Source organism: Gilbertella persicaria (assembly GCF_025201335.1).
Source record: "Gilbertella persicaria strain CBS 190.32 chromosome Unknown B0P05scaffold_20, whole genome shotgun sequence".
In the NCBI taxonomy this organism is placed as follows: domain Eukaryota; kingdom Fungi; phylum Mucoromycota; class Mucoromycetes; order Mucorales; family Choanephoraceae; genus Gilbertella; species Gilbertella persicaria.
In genome coordinates this window covers 184710-201889 of record NW_026251981.1, presented here as the reverse complement: position 1 = coordinate 201889, position 17180 = coordinate 184710, and the positions used below count along the sequence as shown (strand labels likewise).

General features: G+C 36.2%; 6 protein-coding genes across 6 annotated transcripts; 3 read left to right on the top strand and 3 right to left on the bottom strand.

The window, feature by feature from the left end:
- Positions 1-397: 397 nt before the first annotated feature.
- On the bottom strand, positions 398-1825 carry B0P05DRAFT_542047 (Alpha/Beta hydrolase protein). Its single transcript, XM_051578266.1, has 8 exons — positions 1647-1825; positions 1454-1594; positions 1389-1406; positions 1247-1320; positions 1146-1200; positions 907-1062; positions 612-854; positions 398-563 (listed from the first exon to the last, which is right to left on the bottom strand). The coding sequence occupies exons 1-8, from the start codon at positions 1773-1775 to the stop codon at positions 504-506; spliced, it is 876 nt and encodes a 291-aa protein (XP_051434807.1). The 5' UTR covers positions 1776-1825; the 3' UTR covers positions 398-503.
- Positions 1826-2964: 1139 nt separating this feature from the next.
- Positions 2965-4219, bottom strand: B0P05DRAFT_542042 (HSF-type DNA-binding-domain-containing protein). Its single transcript, XM_051578265.1, has 3 exons — positions 3921-4219; positions 3722-3874; positions 2965-3675 (listed from the first exon to the last, which is right to left on the bottom strand). Exons 1-3 carry the CDS (start codon positions 4136-4138, stop codon positions 3075-3077), a joined length of 972 nt encoding a protein of 323 aa, XP_051434806.1. The 5' UTR covers positions 4139-4219; the 3' UTR covers positions 2965-3074.
- A 5366-nt stretch (positions 4220-9585) lies between these two features.
- On the bottom strand, positions 9586-11394 carry B0P05DRAFT_470295 (dihydrolipoyl dehydrogenase; the record flags this gene model as incomplete). Its single annotated transcript, XM_051574545.1, has 6 exons — positions 9586-9651; positions 9707-10261; positions 10315-11016; positions 11065-11147; positions 11209-11290; positions 11356-11394. 6 exons carry the CDS (start codon positions 11392-11394, stop codon positions 9586-9588), a joined length of 1527 nt encoding a protein of 508 aa, XP_051434805.1.
- Positions 11395-12556: 1162 nt separating this feature from the next.
- Positions 12557-13722, top strand: B0P05DRAFT_542026 (pyrimidine 5'-nucleotidase). The gene is made up of 9 exons (XM_051578264.1): positions 12557-12615; positions 12666-12703; positions 12754-12800; positions 12848-12937; positions 12986-13104; positions 13158-13206; positions 13255-13302; positions 13347-13447; positions 13493-13722. The coding sequence occupies exons 1-9, from the start codon at positions 12568-12570 to the stop codon at positions 13661-13663; spliced, it is 711 nt and encodes a 236-aa protein (XP_051434804.1). The 5' UTR covers positions 12557-12567; the 3' UTR covers positions 13664-13722.
- Positions 13723-13787: 65 nt separating this feature from the next.
- Positions 13788-14807, top strand: B0P05DRAFT_106230 (uncharacterized protein). The gene is made up of 2 exons (XM_051572950.1): positions 13788-14066; positions 14115-14807. The coding sequence occupies exons 1-2, from the start codon at positions 13898-13900 to the stop codon at positions 14447-14449; spliced, it is 504 nt and encodes a 167-aa protein (XP_051434803.1). The 5' UTR covers positions 13788-13897; the 3' UTR covers positions 14450-14807.
- Positions 14808-15429: 622 nt separating this feature from the next.
- B0P05DRAFT_542025 (uncharacterized protein) lies at positions 15430-16149 on the top strand. Its single transcript, XM_051578263.1, has one exon. The coding sequence runs from the start codon at positions 15600-15602 to the stop codon at positions 16098-16100; it is 501 nt and encodes a 166-aa protein (XP_051434802.1). The 5' UTR covers positions 15430-15599; the 3' UTR covers positions 16101-16149.
- Positions 16150-17180: the final 1031 nt, after the last annotated feature.

Below are 17180 nucleotides of genomic sequence, written 5' to 3'. Positions count from 1 at the left end.
AAAGAGGAGAAAAGAGTGTTTAGTAGTCAAAGAAGATGGGGGAGAAACTTTTTCCCAGACTGGCTGTCAAAATAGACACCAATAGAAGAGAGTAGATCAGATCTGTACCTTCTTATGGTACCTTGTAGAAGAAGCAATTATCGGTCAAATGAATTTCCGCCAAAGATGTTAAAAGGGTAAATCAAATCACTTTGTTATTCACAAAAAACTAGCCTTTCTTTTTATTATTTTGCATTGAATAAAAGGGTTAGCTGCCACATTGAATCATTGCTAGATGGGTATGATGATTATACATGTAACATGGAGTGTATAGATGATATGTATAATAAAATATACATATTTCAATATATATAATATATATATATATATATATGAATGAGTGATTTTGAATATAAATTGTGTGTGTGTGTGTGTGTGTGTGTGTGTGTGTGTGTGTGTGTGTGTGTGTGTGTGTGTATGTATAGATGTTGTTGTATAAATATGTATATAATGCATAAATAATATTAATCCAATTGCCAAACATTGTCTCTTACAAACTCTGCAATAGATTCAAAGAACCCATTCTAAACAACTCGTTCAATATCTACATTATATCTTTGTTTGATTCTTACTTGCATGCATGTATCATTATGTGTACCGTTCTCGAAATCCCTCCATACTTTGACTCCACTTGTTTGAGAAATGTTGTATAATTTTGCCATATGCCCAGGAGGCACTAATTCATCTTTCAAACTCGACAGAAACAAGATAGGAACATGGTGTACATATTTGATTGTCTTGTATGACCTCCATGTCTGATGCACCAAATAAACTAAATGTCTTAGGGCGGGAAATATATGAGGTACTAAAAGAGGCTTATAAAAAAAATAGAGTAAGCACAAATGCAGTTTGTCACAACTACTTTACCACACTCAAGAATGTATTTTCAATAATAAGCGCATCAAATTTATCTTCATTTCGAGAGACAAGACTGATAGCTACTGAACCACCTAATGATTGTCCATATGCAACTAACTTTGTATGCTTGAGAATTGGGTGTTGTTTAATGTATTCAAGTACAGTCTGTTATTTGGAAAATAAATAAATAAAAAGAGTGTGAATTTTTTTTAGTGTAACGAACATAACCCCATTTTTTTTTTTCATACCTGCGCGTCAATCTTTAAACCTTTTTCTGTGGGTTTGCCTTCACTAAGACCATATCTAGAAGAAAATAAATACATGTCACTCATAGAATCATAAGAGTTACCCTCTATAGGATAGCATCACTACATTATAGCCCAGCTTCTTATAAAACACTTGCGCAATAGGCAACCGATGTCCCTGTGAAATATATCCAAATCCGTTAATCTCTATGATTTCCCCTCCCTCCCTTCTCTAAAACACAATACCATGTTTCCTGTATGTGCCTATCATAAAAAGTCAGATTGAAATAGACATAATGAATTGTACTTACATGAAAGCAAACAACAGTAGGTGATTGTATCGCTACTTCTTCACCACGTTGTATCATGACATATGCTCTAATACGATATCCATCCTCTGTTACTAATATCACTTCTTTATCAGGTAGACCAAACTGTGAAGGCCTTGCTACCTTTTTTATATATAGGATCAATACAGGTTTCTGTATAGAAATGTCTACTTACCACTGTCCTCGACCCAGTCGGGAAACCTGAAGCATAAAGTAATTCGCATTGATAGGTATAAAGTAAGAGTGAAAGTGCTACTGTCACTGCTATTGTAAAATAGAACAAATACAGAAAGTAAATCCACATGCTTTCTTTTCTCCCCCTTCTTTTGCAATATGAAGAAAGAAAGAAATAAAAAAAGAGGGCAAGCTCGTAGTATAAACAAGAAGTACCATATCATAATAACCCCATCTATCACGTGATGCCCCCATTTTTTCGCAACACATGAAAATGCTGAACTTCAAACCCATGTCTGCTCATTTAAAAAAAATCCACTCAGCTTCCCCGGAGATACAGCAATGAGTAACAATATTCTGAACTTGACAAACAACGATAGTCAACGAAACTTTTTTACTGAAAATTAGTGGCCTGAGCTTAAAGCTTGTAAAACAAGTAAAAGAAGTGGAAAATAAAGTCTAAAGTATCAAATTATTTACGCAACGACCAGAAGTTGAAAGATACTTTTAGACTTTTGTAAATATTTTTATGTTGGGAAGTAAACTGCTTATTTAGGAGCGATATCTTTCCTGAAGATTTTTCTGCAGAAAAAAGGACCAATCAAGATGCTAGTGGTACTGCTATTGGCGGCAAAATTGACCTAAAAATGTGCACATTATCTCCTTTAGAAATTGTTGACCTTCTGTGTTAGATCTGCAAGGACGACAATAGAGTCAAAATTTTTTGCTGATCATAAAAAGCTAATATTGACTGATTTTATCAGAGTATATTCCTAAGCTCACTCATAAAAAAAAACTTGTTTTTCAAAACTAAGATGTTCTAGTTGTCTGTCATTATTGGATTTAAGTTTTTTTTCCTCTTTTCTTTTACCAGATCCGTTTTTTTTGTGTTGTTAGAGGAAAACCCAAACTTGACGGGAAATAAAAAAAAAAACCTTATTTTCCCTTTATGCGTACAACCATTCCATTTCAATGATCATTTGCTACACATCTATCAAGTAGGAATAGTATAGGGCCTTTTTCCATCACAAGAAAGCTAATCGTTTGTACATAACAAAAGATAGTGAAGAACGATCTTTGTTCTAGGCAGCTTTTTCAAGTTTATATATAAGTTTTTGTTCCTCTCAAACAATCTTGGATTCTGTAGGGGAGAAAGAGTGTATAGAATATCACATTTTCTTATTCAGATGTATGTTTTCATTGTGAAAAAAAAAGAGTACTTTGATCGTCCATCCAATAGGATTTTTTCGATGGCATACATTTGAGTCATATTCTGTCTCTCTGTTTCTCAATATTGCTCACAAACTAGAAAATATACACTTTATGGATACCATTAAATCAATAAAAGGAAGAACTATTTATAGAACTCTTCTCTCTTCCTTTTATTTTATTTTAAAAGGTATTTACATATAAGACGTATAAAAAAAAATCAGGTTGAGAAGGTCAAAGCAAAGGTGTCTTCATATCTTGAAGAGAGTGGATCATTATCGACCAAAATATTTGATCTCGACATGTTGGAAGGTACTGGACTATTAGGTAGTAATTGGCTCTTGGTTATATCAAGCATACTAGGTGATAAAGATGAAGGTGATGAATGATTGGACGTATTATACATAGTCAGAGTAGCATCAGGTGTAGGTTGAATAGTTGGAAAAAGAGCTAAAGAATCACTCGAAAACAGGTTATGAGGATCGAGGCCTTGTATTTCAGCAAGTTGACAGATCGCCATTTGTTGTTGTGTTTGTATCTTTTTGGACTGTTCAAAGCATTTTAGCAAGTGAGAAAAATTATCTTGTAAGGTCTGAAACTGTTGCAGTAAATCTGTTTGTGTCATTTGCAGTGCGGCAAAGGAAGCATGAATGTCACCTGTTTCTCGTCTCAATAATTCGGAATCCATAGCTTTACGCTTAATGTCTTTGAGTAAGTCTGGACGTCCATGTTGGAATTTAGGATGGGAAAACTCCCAGATTTCATTATCGTTGTTGTTTCTTTGCCCTCTGGGTGACTTGTTGATTTTGTGAAAACCATACCTGCATCATGTTAGCAAACCAAAATATAATGTTGTGTATTACTTACATGTTTAAGAGACGAACAAAGCTTGAGAAATTGCTGTGTTTAAAGTATTCTGGCAAGACAATTCGAGAGAATTGAATGGCATGGCATACAAAAAAAGAAGTGCCACTGGGATTCCATGAAATAAGATGTTGATGATAACATTCTTCCACCATACTATTCAATATATAAACATATATTTCTTGTATTTTTATAGACATACGAAAAGAGCTTGGTAATGAAACTACTGACACCCTTTTTATTAGAGTGTCTTGTTGATCTCTCTTCTTGTAAAGAAGGTACTTCATAAAGAGATACTGCAGAACCATTTGAATAAAGGGATGAAGTACTGGAGCGTTTACTGCGATCAAATGAGAAATAATTGTCACTCCAATCTGTTGGTTGAGGCATTTGAATAGAAAAAGTATCTATAGTTGACATTTGTATTAAAAATATAATAAAGAAAAGAGAAGAAGAAAATAGAAGCCTCTAAATCTAATTTATATAATGAGAGAATAAAATTGGCTATAAAAAGCATTTTTTTGTTTTTTCTGAAACATAAGTCTGAGTCATTGGGCAAGTCTTGTCAGTGTGTGTGTGTACGCATAGTTTCTTTCTTTTCTTTTTCACTTCACAATCAGTTCCGTAGTCATTTAAACATGTCTGAATTAAATAACTAGAATAAAAAGGAAAATTCTGATATCTTAAAAGTATATGAATAATGGAGAAAGTATGTTTATTTTATCCACAATAAACAATTACTTGTAAACCGTATCATTCGGTAATGGTTATCGATGAGATGTTTATACACTTTTGACATATGTTTAGGATACAGAGCCAATCTCCGAAGATTGAAACATGACTATAAAATATTAACTTTGCTTAACATGTTCCAACAAAAAAATAACCAGTTTAAATTGTTAATTAATACGAGTCTTTTTTTCTCTTATCTAGAATGAGTTGATAATGTTCCATAAGCATTGTTCAATCAACATGCAAAGCAGAAATAAGGTTTATTGTTTATGCTGTTTCTTTAGGGTTGTTGCTCTAAAGGAAGTTCTTAAAGACGATCATTCCGAAAACATGGAAAATCAAACAATGATATGACCAAAACGAGGATATGTTCAACATTAACAGTAATGTTCTTTTTATTCTTTGCGTATAAATCTAAACCTTTTTATCCTTTATTCATGCAATTCTTTGACATTTGCATTGATGGCGTGATTAATTGATTTACAACAGCTTCTGTTGAAAAAGGCAAGGTCTTTTTAAAATATTTTATGCAAAGATGATAATTGGGTTCGGTATTTCAATAAAACTTTACAAGAGAGCATATGGCTTATTCAGGTCATAGCAAACCAAATAACGTGTTCAGTTAGATCTTGGCATAGTCAAACCATGAAAAGAATCTTGATAAAAAAACATAGCATTCTAGGCGCATTTGATATTTTACAAACTGAGCCATGATGCGTTATACAATTTCCTTCCCCTATCACATTTCTTTCCATGAATTCTTTTCATACCATTTATACAGTGTTTAGTTATGTTTTTTTCCCATTGTTTCTCACACATTGCTTTAAAAGAGAGTTTCCTTGTGAAGTTTGCTTATCACATCTTAAAATTTTGCTTGTCAAAAAAAAAACAATTTTTTAGTTTTGTCTTTTATTGCATCCATTGTGGCCCTGAAAGATGGCTGTCATGGTACCAGTATGCACATATGTCACCATTGCGTCTAGATCTTAATAGACCAAATTTAGATGCTCTGCTCTGTGTGCCTGCTTTTGTTTTCAGGGTATGTAACAACAGCTTGTTCAGATCACATACTTTTCGCAAACTAAAGATCAGCGAGTGCAAGTTGTATAAATCTTAAACATGTTTTATGCACTTTTGCATTAAACAATCAATCACTCAATTGTATGAAGACCTCTAAGATACGTTTTTTAGTACCAACTCTTGTCTTTTTGATCTTTCCAAGCTTTTTGTCTAAGTCGTCAAGACCATAGTCATCCTTGAATGCCTAAAATTTTTCTGTTTAAGCCCATGTTTGAAAAGAAAAAAATATAACTTGAATATTTTACTTTGAATTTGTCTTCAGTTTCTTGCTTCAAGGCTGTGTCTGTCTTTACTGACTTGTCAAAGAGCCTTTCATGAATAGTCGTTCTGGATTTATTTGAAGTTTGCAAGTCATAAAACTCACTCAATATTGTATTCATCCCAATGTCTACTTCAAAAATCGATAGCTTTTGCTTAAATATGTGTATTTATATGATAATATCAGAGATATTTCATATATTAAAAGTGACCTCTTACTAACAAAAAGAGGTGGGGGGAAGAGCGGTGACAGCAAAACAAAAATGGCCATTTTTGCTGGCCAAGAGGAAAAAATAGAGGATGACAAGTTGTACTAAATAGAAAATCTGGGAAGTGACATCTAATGGCTCTTTGAAATAAACTCTTGGTGGATTAAAAAGCAGAGTTGCAATTAATAACGTTCCAGTGGGATGAAAAAGTAATTGATAAAGATCTTTTTCTTTTTCTTAGACATATAAAATTATTGTAAAGCCTGGCTATGCAAGCATAGATACTCCAAATACACACAAACAATTTCTACCAACATCCATAGTATCTTTGGAGCTGATTTGGATAAAAAAAAAAGAGGCTTGTAAAATTCGGTCGAAATGGCTTCAGTTCCAAAGAGTATTACTCATGGAAAAAACTTATTTTGACAACTTTCAATCTTCTTCTTAACGCTACAAGACGAAAAATGAAGCTATTGACCAGCATAAATACTCAAAATGACCGCCAAACTCTTTAATTTTTGATGAAGGTGTCTATCTGCTGCTTCTATAATGAAAACGGTACGATATGAGGGAGAAAACTCTAAGCATTTCTGCGTATTTGCTCAAAATTTTAGCATTAGAGTTGCTATGTTCTTTACATTAATAGACCCAAAAAGAAAAGACCTACAACTTTTGTCACTACAACAAAGCCTAATAGCTGCATCTTCAAGCAGTTCTAAGCAAACGCTCGGTTTTTTTTAATGATTTTATTTGCCGCGCGTGTTAGTGGTCTCGAGAGGGACCCACTAAAAGAAGTGCTCGACAATTATTTATTATAAGAGGGTTAAAAGAAGTAAAAAGGGTACTACAATTTCAAAAGTATAAAGAAATCAAGAAAAAAAAGAGCAGCTATTGCGAGAAAAGACCTCTCAAGATGAAAGGTCATTTTCAGCAGCTATACGCTTAATTTGATAGCGAGTGCTGTGAAGAACAGAGAGATAATGGAATGGCTGGTTCTGCATGGTATGAGCCCAATGGACCTTCCAGATTTCAGAGAGACAGATCAAGGTTACCATGGCTACTGAAAGAGGACAGTTGGTTTGAGACCGAATCCGAGAAAAATTGAAAGATGCAAGTGCATCAAAGACTAGATCCAGAGAGGTGCCTGGCCACAAAAATTCCCTGATCAAGACATCCCAGAACGGAAATTTTTGGGGGCAGCGAAAGAAGAAATGGTACACAGTCTCCTGATCACCACACAAAATGCAGGTAGCAGTAGTGAAGCGAGCAGGAAAAACCTTGGATAGAAGTAAGCGAGTGGGAATCTTGTGAGTCAGAAATCGATACATCACATTTCTCTGCAATGTTGTGATAGGTATACACCAAAATTACTTCCAAGCAGCAGAAGAAACTTCTTGCCGAGCAATGATATCAGACAAGGCAGCTTGTGTGATGACCTTACGGAAAGTATAGCCACCATTTTTGAGGGCAATGAAATTTTCATTGTCTAAAGGCAGTTTCAACATACGCACAAAAGAAAAGAAACCAAGAGACCGCTGGATTGCAGGAGTATGCACAGAATTGTATAAGTCTAATGAAGTACGAACAAGGCATTGACCAAAGAATGGCTCCAGTTGACAATGATTTTGATTCACTGCTTGAATATATTTTCTGACACTACGACGGATATCCAGGGGAAAGGAAGAAACTGGTATTGGTGCCAAATAGTGGCCCTGTGGATGGTACTCATATAGATAGGAAACTGCTACTGTGCGTAGCTTGAGAGGCAAGTCAAAGGTGTCAGATGGCAAAACAATTGAGCGTAATGGCAGTAAAAGGCATTCGATAGGGTTTGGGATGTATGAGTACTGTTTCCTAGGAATAGCATCCATTGTCTGGCAGCACGCTGTGACACTATTACTTGCCAATTGCCTGAGTTGGCCTGGGCGAGAACGAGGAAAGAGCAGACCCAAGAGCAGATGTTCAGTCTGAAGCAAAGCATGGGTAAGTGCTGCTAGAAAGTCTTGTATCAGAGAACGTTCAGCTTGAGGACACAAAAAAGGATGAAGGCAATAATAATACAGTGATTTCTGCTGAGAGAACAAGTCAAGAATGCCAAGGCCACCATGCCACTTTGGTGCAGTCATCGTTTGCCAACTAATGCGAGGAAAGATTTGCCGGTTGACAAAAGTAATGACAGTTCGAATGGTATTAAGGATTGCTTGAGTGGTAGGGATTACCCGCAAAACATACCAGCATTTAGACAATAAAAGTGAACTGGCAACTGTAGCTCTACCAACAACAGAAAGATTGCCTGAGGCATGGATATCCGCCAGTTGAGTCAGTAATTGAGTGAGGGACGAAAAAAAATGAGCGCGCTGGTCCAAGGATTGGATAAGGGGAAAGCCTAAATAGATAATGGATTCAGCATCTGTACGGCATCATATCTTAGGAATGTCAATGCCTTGTAGAGTAATCAGCCATTTGTCATCTAAACTGTGGCCAGAAAGAGAGATTGCTCGCACTTTATGGTAGTTAATCTTGGCATTGGATGCTTTACTGTAGGCCTGCAAGTGAAGCTGCATTCTGCGAAAGTCACGGATATTATGAAGAAAAACTAAAGTGTCATCAGCATAACTAAGCAATTTGTTAGCAGGTAAGGTGATAGCTTGACTAAAATCATTATGCTTGAAGCGATAGCCAGAAAATTGAGTGTCATTCAATATCGACTGGAGAAGTGGCCCTAAGGCAAAATTGTACAAAATACAAGAGAGTGAGCAACCTTGTTTGAGGCCTCGGCGCTTTGGAATTAACTGCTTAGAGAGCCAACCATTGATGTTGATACAAATGGAATTATCTCTGAACAAGGTAATAGTGCTGGCAACCAGGGTCTTTGGAAAACCAAAGTGCAACAACACTTGCTTGAGATAGTCAAGGTTGACACGATCATAGGCCTTTTCTTGGTCTAAAATAATGCCGAGATCTTTGTCTGGTCGGCGGTAGCTTGTTGCTGCATTTTCCATGATCAACGCCCGGTTTTGGATGCAGCTGGATGAAGAATTGGAATTGCCTTCTATTTCAATCTCTGCGCACCACCATCTAGTCTGTCCTATGTCCACTTACTACCACATTTACATTTTAAATCAACTCTTTTATTTTTATTTTTTTATGCTACTTGGCACCCTAAATAACATATAATAGCTTTTAAAAATTCATGAATGATGCATTTTGTATGACCTGTAAGGCAAAAATGCTGAAATCACAGCTTGATGCACTATTCTTTGATATTATATTGCTCGACAACAAGATTACCAAAACAGCCTGTTTTTTCGTTTAAAACATGTTCTTCTAAACCCAGAAATCGACTCATGAAAGGTCCCGAGAGGTTCGTGAAAATGAAAAAAAAAATCTCATCCGAAATTTTTGGAATGACCCAATGTAGGTCTGATCTAACCAATGTGAGGTGAGATCTCTAGGTACTTCTGAGAAAAAGAAAGCGAGTTTATTAGAAAAAGGCGAATTAATTTGTTTTTTTGGATTCTATATATCTTGCAATTTTATTATATTCTACAATAATTAGAAACGTGTTGTTTCTTGAGTATATCTGACTTAGAAGTTGATGGCTTGACCAAAAGAAGCAATCAAACAAGCTTCACGAAGGGCTTCAGAAAGAGTCTAAATAAAAGAAACATTAGATTATGTCCAATCCAAAAAAAAAAAAAATACTTACAGGATGAGCGTGACAAGTACGACCAACATCTTCAGCAGAAGCACCGTACTCCATAGCCAAGACACCTTCAGCAATCATTTCTCCAGCGTTAGGACCAATGATGTGAACACCCAAAATACGGTCAGTTTCGGCATCAGCAATCACCTTGACAAGACCATCAGTATCATCATTGGTACGAGCACGAGAGTTAGCAACGAAGGGGAAGGAACCAGTCTTATACTTGATACCTTCTTCCTTCAATTGAGATTCGTTCTTACCAACCCAAGCAACTTCGGGGTGAGTGTAAATGACAGAAGGAATGGCATCGTAGTTGACGTGACCGTGACCAGTAGCGATCATTTCAGAGACAGCAAAGCCTTCATCTTCAGCCTTGTGGGCTAACATGGGACCAAAGGTAGCATCACCGATACAACGGATGTTGGAGACATTGGTCTTGAATTCAGAATCAACAACAACACGGCCACGGTTATCGAGTTCAACACCAACATTTTCAAGGCCGAGACCAGTAGTATAAGGACGACGACCAATGGAGACGAGAACAGCATCAGCTTCAAGCTATATACAGCATATTAGTTACACACTCTGCCTATCTTTTTTTTAATACTTACAGTTTCAGCCTTACCGCCCTTAGCAGCTTCAACATCAACCTTGACAATATCGCCATCAACCTTGGCACCGTTGACCTTGGTGCTCATCTTGAACTTGAGACCTTGCTTGGTCAAAGTCTTATGGAAGCTCTTGGCCAATTCGGGATCCATGCCAGCACCAATAGCATCCAAATATTCAACCACAGTGACTTCAGCACCGAGACGAGACCAAACAGAACCCAATTCGAGACCAATGACACCAGCACCAATGACAACCATCTTCTTGGGGACCTTTTGCAATTCTAAAGCACCAGTAGAAGAGACGATCTTCTTTTCATCGATTTCAATACCGGGAATAGGAGTGACTTCAGAGCCAGTGGCAATGATAACATTCTTGGCTGCAATGCTAGATTCCTTGCCGTCCAAACCAGCAACAGCAATTTCAGTAGCAGACTTGAAGGAACCAGTACCCTTGAGGTAGTCTACACCGTACTTTTTGAAAAGGAATTCAACACCCTTAGTCAAACCAGTGATAGCCTTAACACGGGCTTTGTGCATGTTGTCCAAGTTGAGCTTAACATCGGAAACTTCAACACCACGGCTCTTCAAGTTATGCTTGGTTTCGTGATAAATGTGAGAGTTGTTCAACATGGCTTTGGAAGGAATACAACCAACGTTCAAGCAGGTACCACCGAGGGAACCGCGCTTTTCAATACAGGCAACCTATATCACAAGTATGAGAATATGCTTTATCACTTTGACCTATTGTACCTTGAGGCCTTGTTGAGCAGCCTTGATAGCAGCAGGGTAACCACCAGGGCCACCACCGATAACGACAACATCGTATTCGGTCTCTATAAATCAAGAATAATATTAGACTTTATATTCAAAAGGACTCTACATCTATGCACATACCAGCAGGGGTGCTATAGAAACGATAGAATTGAGTAGCAACAGGAGTACGAACAGACTTGAAAGCAGCGTTACGAGCAGCAATCTAATCATAAATTACATAATTGATTAGTAATGAACAGCATTGATTAATTTCATGTCTATATTTACGTTGGCCAAAGGGGCCTTTGAGGCAACAAGTCTAAACATTTGTGTTTTATTAAAAAAAAAAAAGGAAAGCGGGGGAAGAAAAACCTGGAGCATCTTATTCTGCGCTCTTTTTCAACGACGTCACACTAAACGGAGATGTTGTATCGAGTTTAAAAAGTGATAAATACGTCGCAGTAACTGATCAAAATGAATGCCACAATGGAAGAGAGAGACAGAGAGAGAAAGTACAAGAATATAGTTGAAGTCTGTTAGAAATACGAAGCGAAAAACGTTTTCACTTAAAGGCAGAAATATAAACAAATAGAAACCTTTAGTTTCAGCTGTTTTTGTCACTTGACTCTTTTGCTGTCTACTACTTGCTGGCACCTGTCTTTGATTGATACCTTTGTTCCAGACTATTCTAACCTCTATGCAGCTCATTTTATATCCCTTATGGTGGTTTGGGTATTTTTGATTCTTCCCTGCAGAAAAGCGTCTTGTATTACCACCAGTTACACTCTATTTTGCTTGATTCTCACGATAATACCGTACCTGTACATGCTGCCAGCTTTTCTCAACACAAAAATCAATCTCATAACTGTTTTAGGTGGTCTTGTTGATTGTATTCCTAGGAAGCGTACATTGATTTATTCGTTGCTCATTACCCTTCTGGAAGCTGTTGTTGTGTCCCATCCCCTTTTCAGAATACTTCTCACCTATGACTCTCGCTAATACTCATTTTGTCAGACTGAACTTGCTACTGTAATTTGGCTTATGCAGTTGCTAGTTAGTTCATATTGGCTTTCTGTCATTTTATTGTGTTCATAGCGGAAAAAAAACAGAATCTTCAGGCAAATAGGATTGAGAAAGATGTAGATGAAGAAAGATTTAAACACATAACATACCTTTATTTCATCTGAATTTTGCATGATAGTTAATGAGGAGATATTAGTCAAAGGTAACAAAACAGCCTCAACTGAAGAAGTTAATCAAAAAGCAATTACATCACCTATGTAATAAACCAAACATACGTCTACCTGCATAAACTCTAGAAGTTTCACTGCTGTTGTACAATCTAACCACCGGCCCACCGCAGTATATATCCAGCGTCCGATGGATTAGACATCTTTTTTTATCCGACCTGGGGTTAAACAATACACATTTCTAGAAAATATAAAAAGGGGAAGAAGGGGATTTTTTGACCTTTATATTATTACTCTTTCTTTTATTAAAATGACTTTAAAACCTATCTTTTTCTTTGATTTAGACAACTGTTTATATGTGAGTCATAAGCAAGAATGTACATCATGTAACTTATACAATGTGTATAGGATAAAAAATTAAATGTTCTCAGTTTAATGAGACAAAAGTAAGTATACATGAACTATACAGCAAAGGAATAGTTGCTTATGCTTATAGGATTCGAGAATACTTTGTCAATACTATGGGCATTCCAGCTGAAGAAGGTAAGAAAGATACCTGCGTGTTGGTTTTGTTGACGTGGTTTGTATAGTTGCTGCACTTCAAATGAAATATATGAAGACATACGGTACATCACTTAAGGGCCTTCAAAAAGAATATCATGTCGATCCTATTGATTATGGTAAGTTTGTTGTCTATGTCTAGTAATTGTCACCTAACTCTGAAACAGACCAAAAGGTAGACCAAGCTTTGCCATTGGATGGTTTGATCAACAAGGACGAACCACTTAGAGAAATGCTTCATAACATGAATTGTAAGAAGTGGGTATTCACAAATGCTTATCGAGTGGTAGGTTATTTTTTGATGATCATGTAAAACATTTGCTAACCTTTTCTATGTAGCATGCTGTTCGATGTTTGAAATTATTGGGTATTGAGAATGAATTTGATGGTAAGAATAAAGAGAGATGTGAGTGAATGAGTCATTGATGATGGACAGGTCTGACATACGCAAACTATGCCATTCCTGATTTTAACTGCAAGCCAGGTAAGAAAAATAGGAGACAAGACAATATGTCTAACATAAATTAGATCCTGCTGCTTTTATGCGAGCCATGAAAGATGCAGGTGCTGTTGATCCTACACAGTGTTACCTTGTTGATGATTCTGCTCAAAATATTGATGCTGCTCAAGTAAGTTTTTTAGCATTTGTTTTCATTAAACTCATGACTATATAGCAATTGGGCTGGACTACTGTTCATCTTGCAGATGATGCATCACAATCCAATCACGGTGACTTCCAAATCGACGATATTCATGATTTGTATGAAATACTGCCTGAGTTTTGGGAACCCAAGACCGAAGTCAAGATTAGAAGACAATCTCTTGGTATTACAGCTGAAGCATAAATGCTTTTGTATTAGACTATGTGTTTGATTTTTAATAAATACCTATTTGGCTAATTTAACTAATTCAGAATTCCTAATTGCATCATTTTCAGCCATTTGTATCACATAAAAGATTTTGTGGAGATGAAAGCTGTATATTTTTAATTGTTCCCCTTTCGTTGACAAACGAATAAATGCTCCTTATTGTATATCCCTAAGATCTTTGTTTTTCTCTTTCTTTCTCTTTTTTCTCTTATGCTGTTATCGAAAGACTTTTTAATCATCGCACTGTGTTGTTTATTATTATTCTCAACCACACTGGCTGACGACTCATTGATTAAAATAAAAAGCCCCTCTCTGGATCAGACACTTGTTCCTGGAAAACCAATCAATATAGAGTACATTATCAATGCTCAAAAAAAGAGTAAGAATACATACCAAAGTACCTTCTTTTTGTCTCATTTCTATTTAGATGCACCTCCTCCTAATTATCCTTCTTCTATGGATGTTTATTTTCATTGGAAAGGAGACTCAAAGGAGTTAGAATTTAAGGCGGTTAGTGGATTGGTGACACAGGCCATAGCTAATGGTGCTGAAAGCAAGACATATCGTCGCACGATGAAACTGCCCAACTGCCATTTCTTTAAACGATACTTGCCATCAGAATGGTCTTTTACTCTTGTGTTTCAACCAAACTATCCAGAATCTATTGATCCAATAGGACCTAAACAAGCTAACATTGTTATTCCTGTTCGCATCAATACTACAGCCACAGACGATCCTCATCATAACAACAGAGGGTGTTGATACTAGTATATTTGTATACATACAACAATAAAACCATTTGAAACTGTTTCATGGAAAGCATGCCATGTAAAAGAATATCTAAAGGGCTGTGGGTCGAATCGGAACGATACCTAAGTTATGCTATTTGTTATTGTTCGCAACATTTTGGTTTGTCAAGATAACTCCGTGGTTGAAACATATTTGTTTAGACAAAAGAATTAGTGTCTATCTTTGAGGATAGGCTTAGCTTATGGTAAACTCGATTTGACAGAATCAGCCGTCAGAATGTGTTTTTTAAAAGCTATTTCAACTTTCGGTGAAAAAGGCAATTCAACATGACAATCCTTATTTGGGTAAGTGGATTCTCTCTTGGCTAAACATGTGGAGAGAAATAAGTAAGCTTAATGATATTCCTTGATTTACCTATTACCATGTGAAAGGTAGCTTCAAGGCCATGGGTATCACTGATGCCAGTGATCAAAGAGTGTCATCATATCGAAATTGATTCAATTCTCCACATTTCTTGCATACTAGAAACAAGCAAGAAAACTAGGGCATCTTTGTCTTTAAGCGAAAAAACTAGACTTTAATACTTTTTTGACGGCCTTTTTTTTTTCTTGATAAAAATAGTCTTTGTTGAAAGGATACAAAGCGCCTTCAGTTTTTTATAAAATCCTTATGCACCTACTGATGAATGCAACAGATCTAATAGAAATCAAGTTTGGCTTCATTTTCTTCTATAAAATAACTTTATGAATGACATTGATTATTAAACCATGTACAGTTCTGATTCCTTGAGAGTCAATTCGTCTCATAAGGAGGGATCCAGAAAAAAAAAAAAAACTCTCCATGGAGGCTCTAGAATCCACTAATTGAGTCTTCCCCTCTTTTTCATATGCCTCTTGTTCCGACATTAGCCATTTTCGCTGAGGATGAAATCGGAAAACAAACATATAAATATAGATCAGATCTTGGCAAACCTTTACATTTTTCTATCTTCCCTTTCATACAAAGAACACTTTTCTTAAAAAAAAGAAACACAAACAAACTTCTCTTTAATTATTCAATGAGAAGTAATTCAATCGCATCTTTATCCGCATTGGTTTTTTCTTTATTTCATCCACCTTTTATTATTATTCTCCATAACGTTAATTAAATTATTTTGCTCAACATGGCTACTTTTCCAACCTGGATCAAGAAAAACAACGCAGACAGCAAGGCTATGTCACCCAGACAAATCGCAAACAAGGCTTATTCACTTGCTATTAAAAAGCTAGACAAGGATGAAAAGAGACGCAGACCTCAATACAGCATTCGTGAAAAGCTCTTGTTATCCAACACCATGGCCAAGGCTGAAAGTGTGTTAAATAAGCAATTACCCCGCTCCAATCGTAGAGTATTGGCTTTTGAACAAGACGATGATGTTCTTGCTCCTCCTCTTAAGAAACTGGCTTCAATGAAGAAGCAAGAAACTGTAAATATCAAGCAAGAAACAACTGTACATAACCAGACCAAGAATGAGTCACTACCTATACCAGAACAAATCATTCTTTCAATTGCAGTCATTGCTACAGCATTACAACAACAACAGCAACAACAACAACATTCTCTACTTTGTAGACCATTCATAATACCTTCCAATTTGACTAACTCTCTCACTCCTATTATTTAAATAAATAAAACACATTCTCAATAAAGACTGTATACATGATCTGCGCCACGGAAGTTTCCGCCTAGAGTACCGATTTCATCCGAGTGTTTTTCTGTTCTTTACCCCAGCTTTTTCTTAATATGAGCACTAGCACACAATGGCAGTGTCACAATAGCATCATTCTGAAACTCTCCCTTTTTTTAGATCATTACGCTTAGATGGCTGTGTGTATGTTTCATTTCAGGTTGTTCTCATCAGAACACTCTTTGTATTTAGCAATATACGTTGATAGCACTAGGGATTTTTATCTTGAGAGCAAAATGACATGTCGCTCAAGCACTATATCATTTCAAAATTCGACAATCCTAGAGCTTGATGCTAGCAAGGTAAAAGAGGATGCTATAATTAGCAAACTTCTTCTCTTTGACATGCTTTTGTGAGGTTTTGCAAACCATTGGTTTGTTCATGCACTTTGATATGTCTTTAAGATGATTATTATTCTGTCTTTGTTATCGTCGAACAAGACAGACCAAAATTTCTTTGTCTTGAATACCAAGCAATATATGGCTTTCAGTTAGTTTAAACAGCCAAGACTATCACTTCAAGCACTCTTTCAAACAGTTAACTCTTACTCATTTACACAAACCTATAAATGTCTGCCTGAAGTCATTATTAGCTAGTTCCTGCATCAAGTAGAGCTTTTGAGTGTAGCTATATGCCTTTTACCTTAAAGAAAAAAGGCTTTTAGCTAATAGAAAGCATATTTTTATGATGCTATAAAACTTAAAAAGAGCAACCAAGATAGCCGTACGGACAGAATGGCCGTTTTTCGACGTTTTTCCCTTTGATTCCTACACAGCTAGACTATATATTCTTCCCTAGTTTAGTTTTTGAACACCACAATCTCTCCCTTCTCTTGTTTGATGTTTGAAAGACTTGTTGCTTTTGCATAGATCTATTTCTTTGCATGAGAAACTCAAAAAGCAGCATATTCAACGTAGTTTTAGGCAAGAGTTTACTTGAATTATATGCCATCCTTCAGATAATCAGACCGAGATTGGTAGCCTGACTTACTCAAACAAAACAACTAGATTCAATCAT

What these genes read in the sequence shown, in the direction of transcription:
- B0P05DRAFT_542047 (XM_051578266.1), bottom strand. Translation starts at nt 1,775, where the DNA reads ATGTGGATTTACTTTCTGTATTTGTTCTATTTTACAATAGCAGTGACA. An exon ending in CGACTGGGTCGAGGACAGTG is followed by an intron (nt 1,595 to 1,646) that starts GTAAGTAGACAT and finishes TATATAAAAAAG; the next exon opens with GTAGCAAGGCCTTCACAGTT. An exon ending in AAAATACATTCTTGAGTGTG is followed by an intron (nt 855 to 906) that starts GTAAAGTAGTTG and finishes TTTTTTTATAAG; the next exon opens with CCTCTTTTAGTACCTCATAT.
- B0P05DRAFT_542042 (XM_051578265.1), bottom strand. Translation starts at nt 4,138, where the DNA reads ATGTCAACTATAGATACTTTTTCTATTCAAATGCCTCAACCAACAGAT. An exon ending in TTCATTACCAAGCTCTTTTC is followed by an intron (nt 3,875 to 3,920) that starts GTATGTCTATAA and finishes TATATTGAATAG; the next exon opens with TATGGTGGAAGAATGTTATC. An exon ending in TTTGTTCGTCTCTTAAACAT is followed by an intron (nt 3,676 to 3,721) that starts GTAAGTAATACA and finishes AACATGATGCAG; the next exon opens with GTATGGTTTTCACAAAATCA.
- B0P05DRAFT_542026 (XM_051578264.1), top strand. Translation starts at nt 12,568, where the DNA reads ATGACTTTAAAACCTATCTTTTTCTTTGATTTAGACAACTGTTTATAT. An exon ending in CTCAGTTTAATGAGACAAAA is followed by an intron (nt 12,704 to 12,753) that starts GTAAGTATACAT and finishes TTATGCTTATAG; the next exon opens with GATTCGAGAATACTTTGTCA. An exon ending in TATTGAGAATGAATTTGATG is followed by an intron (nt 13,207 to 13,254) that starts GTAAGAATAAAG and finishes GATGATGGACAG; the next exon opens with GTCTGACATACGCAAACTAT.
- B0P05DRAFT_106230 (XM_051572950.1), top strand. Translation starts at nt 13,898, where the DNA reads ATGCTGTTATCGAAAGACTTTTTAATCATCGCACTGTGTTGTTTATTA. An exon ending in TATCAATGCTCAAAAAAAGA is followed by an intron (nt 14,067 to 14,114) that starts GTAAGAATACAT and finishes ATTTCTATTTAG; the next exon opens with ATGCACCTCCTCCTAATTAT.
- B0P05DRAFT_542025 (XM_051578263.1), top strand. Translation starts at nt 15,600, where the DNA reads ATGGCTACTTTTCCAACCTGGATCAAGAAAAACAACGCAGACAGCAAG.